This window comes from Micropterus dolomieu, linkage group LG23 (assembly GCF_021292245.1).
Source record: "Micropterus dolomieu isolate WLL.071019.BEF.003 ecotype Adirondacks linkage group LG23, ASM2129224v1, whole genome shotgun sequence".
Classification (NCBI taxonomy): domain Eukaryota; kingdom Metazoa; phylum Chordata; class Actinopteri; order Centrarchiformes; family Centrarchidae; genus Micropterus; species Micropterus dolomieu.
The window spans coordinates 8,487,121-8,494,009 of NC_060172.1; the positions used below are offsets into that span (position 1 = coordinate 8,487,121).

Genomic DNA, 6,889 nt, shown 5'->3' on the forward strand with positions numbered 1-6,889 from the left:
ACCTTCCTACTAAAAAACAAGTTGAATCTGTTTATGTGTGTCAGTACCAACTGTGTCAGTCATGATGTCAAACAACATCTCTCAGCATTCACTCCAGTATTACTGACTCCCGATGGTAAATGAGATTGGGGTTGCTGTGCAGGCAGTGTTGTTAGCTGATTGTTCCTACACACCAATCACTAACTACACTACCAGCACAACCACCACCACCACACACAACAGCCCAGCCATATTAGCTCCCAGACTGAGCTGTATTTAGAGCACATGAGATGCAGCTGTAGTAAATTACATTAAACAAACAAAAAAAAACACAAACAAACAGAGCACCATCTGCTCATCATGATCATACCAGAAAAGTGGGAAAGTGTCTCGCTGCAATGAAAAATATTTTCTGCAAACACAGCAGAACATCGAAGCTACAAAATATATGATGCAGACTTGTCAACAGTTTCTCTTGTGTCAGTATATTATGGAAATGCTTTTATGGCCGCAGGCAACTATATGCACAACACCAAAATTGTATCCAGCTAGGATAGTGTTGCTGCCATCTTTGTCAGTTTGTGAAGCCAATGCAAGGCTGTGCTATGCTACCATTGTTTCCATTATTTGATTTTTTTTTCTCCTTGTGGCTGCAATAAACCACAAACTACAAAATCTCATAGAAAGTCTTCCCAGAAGAGTGGAAGCTGTTCGACCAACTCAATATTAATGCCTGTGGATTTAGAATGGGATGTCGTTCATCAAAAGTTTAATTTGATCAATTTTCTGAAAGTGTGTGAGGGCTGAGTGGAGGGCAATGGAGATCCACAAAGTATTGAATCATGTCATCTTATCCTTGAAACTATTTGATACGTGGTCAATGCATATTGCTATGTATATTCCATGGAGGAGTGTAGTATTTTATATGAATGGGAATCCTGAGGAGAAAGTTTAGTTTTATTTGATCTTTATTTTGGTCTAACCACGATCTCCCGTACACTCTGTGCCTTATGTCTCATCCCAAACCCCGTTCACAGTCAAATACAACTGATGATAGATGTTTACTAAGGCAGTGCAAACCTGGAAATGGGCTGTTGAAGGTGCAGTTTACATGCGCTAAGAAAAAGCGCAACAAAAACTTGTTTGTGCATTTATTACAACTAGGGCTGTAATGTTTTATGATACTAGCACAGATTGAAAATATCCTTTAATGCATCTCTAATGCACAGGCATCAGGCAGAGCCACTGAGCTGAATGAGACATCTGTTCATACCATTAGGCTTGCATTTTTCCTTTTTTACTCATTAGGTTAAAAAATAAAAGCAGCAAGATGCATCACTCCATAGCTAAAACAAAGCCTTCAATACAGGGTGAAAAGTGGCAGCAATGTGCAGTATGACAAAATATGGTGTTTTGAAAATGAAACCATGTAAGCCTGTTCTGGTACAACCCCTGTATAGGATTTTGAGCCTGAAAATGAGCATAATACCACATCTTTAAAATGAGATGAACCAAAACATGAAGACAGAAAACACTTTTATATAACAGCAGAGCTGACACGGACACATTTCTTTTCAATGACAGTTCAATGTTACTTTATTTACACTTATTTTAGTTTTAAAACATTTATAAGGGAGAATAATTTAAAATACTTGAATATTTCAAAGTTTAAAAACATGCTTTAACAGCATAATTATAAATCGTTGACACTTTTAACCATTAAAGATAAACTGTCCTGAAGCCTTTTTCCCCTGCAAACAGGGTTTTATGGTGCTTTGTTCCAGCATCACGGCTGCCGTCCCAAGCAGTAACCCGACTGCGGTTCCATGTTGAAGGCGCAGCTCACTCTAGGACCGGGATTTGCTGACCCAATGGTACTTGTCAACACGAGGCCCAGCAAAGGTGAATGTAGCTCGATAGGACTTTAAGCCTTTCTGGCTGGAGAACTGGGGCGTCGGACATGCAGCTGGAGGAGGAGGATGAGATGGGAATGCGTCCCCAGCAAAGGCCTTCCGCTTGTCCCTTAGCCAGGTCTGAGGGGCCCCTGCAGAAAATTCACTGAACTGAGGGCGAGAGGAGTAAAGGATCAGGACAAAAACTTAAAAAGGTTCATTCAATGTTCTGTAGTCAAAAGATTGGTCTGTGTCCTATTCTTCAGCATTTGTTATGGGCCTGAAGATGAAGCAGTTGCTTTACAGGCAATCTGGTTCCATCTCTCAACTATGTTAATGAGCATTAAGTCGAAGTTATGTAACCCTATTGCCAGACAACATTCACGTTGGACAAGTTGGCGAAATTTCAGACCATGTCCAGTGCCAAAAACATCTGTGCATGATAACTATGGTGTGGTTTGATTATGAAGAGATCATGGTCACAGTTAAAAATCAGGCATTAGCCTTTGTGTGTTTGACCTACCCGGTAGACACTGTTGGGGTTGCTGACCGTTGGGATGGTTTTGAGCTCCTGGTTGATGGGTGGGATTGGTGCAGGGCAAAGAGCGGAAAAGCTGCTGCTAATGCTGTTGTCACCTCCCCCCTCCTCCTCATCTGAAGAGCTACATGACGGGACATCAAGGCTTGCCCGCTCCACAGCATCATGGATGCGACGGGAAAATTCACCATCTCCACGTCGAGAGCCGTCCACCACAGAGACGCAGAAGGGAGTGCTGTGTTCGCCGTACCTGCAAGGGAAGAACAAACCAATTAGCTACAAAAACTATATTACACTATATATTGCTAAAAAGCAAGTTCATGCATTTCATATTTGAAAAGACCCACCCTCTCCCAATACATTTCCAACATGGCAGCAGCTGCGAGTTGGTACACTGCTCCTTGGATTTTAAATTAATCTAGGCATTAGTTCAGGGGGCTCGTTAAGCTTTAAAAAAAAAGAAATCACTAAAAGCTCACTAATTTAGGGCTGAAACTATTCATCGATTACTAAAAAGCACTGAAATTCTTTGCATCGATGCTTCTTTAATCCATATAAACTATATAGCACACTTTCCCCCATGGACATTACAGTCGCACCTACGCTGTGAACATGACGTGAAGAGAGAAAATAGCTAGGGACGAAGAAGAAAGTGTCCAAAGTATGTGATTATTTCAAGCTCAAAAGAAAACTGTCAGTCCATGATCAGAAAGCACCCGGTGTTCTGCCAGCGGATCACAGACAAGGTAACAGTAACTTTAGCATTTAACTGAAATCATGATTGAGTTGAAGGCTTGCCAAAGAAAAGCACAATCCCGAGCCGAAAATGTACACATGCGTTTGTTGTTCACCTTGTTGGGCCATGAGTTTGGGTTATAATATCGCAGTCACAAGTTAAGCTTGATTTATACTCCTGCGTAGCGTCTACATGCGTAGTTACCCACGCAGCCAGGCATTTATACTGTCGGTGTAGCCGTCATTCTGCAATTACATCCCCAAACGCTAGTCGGCGGTAGCGCTTCAGTGTCCACCGTGTTGACTTTTGCCGGCCTTGCAGGCCAACTTCAGGTTTAGTGCTCCGCTAACGTGAGTGGGGGTAAAATTGTGTACGTGCGGCTGGTCTCAAATGTTACCGACCGAAGGGATCACATTCTGATCGTAAAACAAGTCATTTCGCTCGGGTTGTGACGTTCAAATATATTGATCCACCGTGTTACATCCGCCGTTTTGGCCGCTAGTAAGTTACTACAAAGTATGGAGTACTTCCGGTCAGCTCGAAGGCATTGCATGGCTAACCAGCCGACCAATCGCAGTGCTTACGGTTCATGTCGACTTGACGCGTAGTTACATTTTGGAGGAGGTGGATGTCAGGCTACGGCGTAGCCTCTGCGTAGCCTACGCTGTCAGTTCGACTCAGAAGTATAAATTACACTAACCGGTATCAGGGGAGCTGCACTTTAGTATAAATTGTATAGCACTCTGGTGATGTTTCTGTTGGTCTGTTTGCTGTATGACACTATGACTTTCTGAAAAGCGTATAAATAAAAACAGTTCAAATTAACTGAAGTTGTGTACAAACTGAAATTCAAAACAAAGCAGCAGCACCAGTGAAGAGCTGCAGTTTACTGAATTAAGCTGCCTGACCTGCAGGACACCTCTCCAGGGTCAACCCACACCGTCATTTCCTGGGGAAGGCCCAGATCCTCGTAACGCACCGCGCTCCTCTCACAGACCTGCTGCAGCACCGGGTCCTGCAGCCGCACAGGGTTCATACGCAGACACCTGAAACACAGCAGTGATGTTCAGCTCAACACAACTCTGCTTCAGCAATTAGATTTTGCTCATGACAAAAGTTATCAGCAACATGCATTCCCCGATACAACACCCTGTTCTCACTGGAACTACCTTTGTCTTGAACTGACGATCACACCTGAACACGAACACCCAGTAAAGTATGAAACCACTAGTGTCAAATGGGAGAATTGTATTGTTTGTAAATTCAACTTTTTTGCTGTAAATGGAATCCAATTTCTGTGAGCACCACACATTAAATTTCACTCACTTTCATTGTAATGGAAGAAATCAAGATGTCTCAAAACCTGGGAACATAAGCTAACTTATCCCCATGGTACTAGGAAAAACAAACAAAAAAAAAAAAAACAAGTGAGAGGAAACCGTGACCCACACCTCACTGACCCAACATTGTGTGCAAGTGTGTATTTCAAGTGTTTGACTCTTCAATGTATTTTACCGTTCATCATTCAACATTTCTTGAAAGCAACATTAAGTCATTGCTGCTGGAAACATCACATAACTAAATTCTTATGCTCTATAGAGTAGTGCCTCAAACAATCCCAGTAGGAAACAAAAAAGACAATGATGCAAAAAAAAAATAAATGGTGAAGAGTGGGTTGGTTTTAGACAGCTTATATAAACTTGTGCTCAGTAGTCGCTGACAATTACAGGGAAAGCGTGAAACAGTAGCACAATTAAAAGAAATAATAAAAGAAAGGATTATTGAATTGAGCAGGGGTTTGTTTCATGACTTAAACATTTTGGTTTGTGAAAGAATAATGTGTTATTTCTTCTTTCAAAAAGTTGCATAGCATGGTTTCAAATTCTCTATTGTTTACATGGCATTTCACTTATACATTGTGTCCCCACTTATTATTTTGGCTTATTTTACTTCAATTACCATGTGCACAGATTTTGTTTGTTGCATTGCTGTTTTATATTTTGGAAGAAAAGAGATTTTTTAAAAGGGTTTACTGACCTGTAGGCCTGTCCCTTGCTGGGGGCGTTCGGGTGCCAGTGGTTCTTGTACTTCTCAAACAGAACAGAGGTGAGGGCAGCGGCAAAGCGCTCCCTGCTGTCATTATCCAGACAGCCATATCTCTTCACCAGCCGAGCCATGAAAAACACAGCAGCAGCAATCTCCTCCTTCATGGCTACACACTCTCTAACTTCTAGCTTTCTAAACCACACAGCAAACTCCAACCTGTGCTGCTTAAAAACTTCTACAGAGCATAAAACATGTGTAGGGTGAACCTACTGAAAATCAAAAAAACATATAAAACTTAATATAAACTGGAAACCAGACTATTTAAGCAAACATATTTGCTGCTGGAGACCAGAGAGAACTTTGATTTCACATGCTACTACACCAATAAATATCAAATTATCTAGATACACCTAAATCTGTGTATGAAGCAGCAGCTTGTTCAGTAATAGAAACATGTATCAGATACTAAAAGAGTCCCTCCCTCCTTAGTTTCCCATGTGGTTAAATAAAACCACAGTTCAGGTGTGTGACAAGCTGACACAGCTGAAGCTGGTTGAGTTGATGAATTTGTGTGTGTGTGTGTGTGTAATTGCTTACTTGATAGTCGGATTAGCAAAAAATACAATAACAACTCACCCCCTCTCTGCACCAATTCATTGTTGAAATGTGAAGAAAATCATTTTTATGATACAGAATGACAAAGTACAGTTAGACACTAAATCTAAATTCCTAGCAGAGGAAATATTAAAGGGTCAAGTTAAATCAAGTTTCACACATATCACTCCATGTAGAGTTAATTCAAGTCTGACTCGAGTGAAATCGGTTTGATGTAATTCTCTGCCAAGAAATAGTTGGCGTTAAAACAAAAAGATGTTTTCTGTAAATTCAGATTCAATAACATAAGAAAACACTTAATTTACAGGAAAAAGCCCCTCGGATGCAAAGAAACCATTGTAAATTCTGAATAAATGTGCCTGTGGATGTAAAATGTTATGCAAACACACTCTTATGACTGGGCACTTTTCAATAAAAATCTTTTTTAGTTGATTTTGAACAATTTAAAGTTTAAGAAATGATCTATTTTATTTTCTATTCAGTGTCACTACCTCTAAAAGTGTAGCTGAAGTGAGAGCAGGCAGTTGTGTCAGTTCACATTTAGCCTAACAGATTTGTCATACTTGAATTGTAACAGAATGAAGCCACAAGCATTGAAAAATAAATTGTTAATCCTGCTGCTTGCAGGATTGATTATTGCCTACCACAAAGAAGACTCGGACATCACTTCTCCAAGCAAATTCGGTGCGTCTGAAAGCCATAGTTTCACAGGACCCAACTGCTGACGATCTTCTCATCTAGGCCTTGAAGGCTCACCTGATTGTACCAGATCCAACTCTAAAGAAGAACGCTGTTGTCAGGTTTTCATCTGTGGGCAAAGCTATTGTGAAGGCCCTTCAAGGTCTGCTTCAGTGGTCGGTCCAATGTCTTAGACCATTAAACCGTTAAAATAAACAATATCTCAATTAAGTGGTTTTAAGGTTCTTAATATCACTTTATTCCACACTATCTGACAACATATACAAACAGGGGAAATTAAATGAAAATCCTGAATAAAAGAGTAGAAAAACATCAAATCACTCACTGAAAGGTTTGGTGAGTATGAAAATGTTAAAGCCTTTACGGTCACTAAATCTCAACACA

The 6,889-nt window shown here is 40.6% G+C and overlaps 1 protein-coding gene across 1 annotated transcript; it reads right to left on the bottom strand.

Annotated features, from left to right (window-relative positions):
* Nucleotides 1–1,498: 1,498 nt before the first annotated feature.
* btg4 (B-cell translocation gene 4) lies at nucleotides 1,499–5,661 on the bottom strand. Its single transcript, XM_046040326.1, has 4 exons — nucleotides 5,183–5,661; nucleotides 4,054–4,191; nucleotides 2,395–2,659; nucleotides 1,499–2,042 (listed from the first exon to the last, which is right to left on the bottom strand). Exons 1-4 carry the CDS (start codon nucleotides 5,353–5,355, stop codon nucleotides 1,827–1,829), a joined length of 792 nt encoding a protein of 263 aa, XP_045896282.1. The 5' UTR covers nucleotides 5,356–5,661; the 3' UTR covers nucleotides 1,499–1,826.
* Nucleotides 5,662–6,889: the final 1,228 nt, after the last annotated feature.

Bases quoted from the DNA above. Each gene is read 5' to 3' on its own strand.
- btg4 (XM_046040326.1), bottom strand. From the start codon at position 5,355: ATGAAGGAGGAGATTGCTGCTGCTGTGTTTTTCATGGCTCGGCTGGTG. The intron at 4,192-5,182 runs GTCAGTAAACCC...GCTGTGTTTCAG, and splicing joins AGCAAGGGACAGGCCTACAG to GTGTCTGCGTATGAACCCTG. The intron at 2,043-2,394 runs GTAGGTCAAACA...TCTCGCCCTCAG, and splicing joins ACCCCAACAGTGTCTACCGG to TTCAGTGAATTTTCTGCAGG.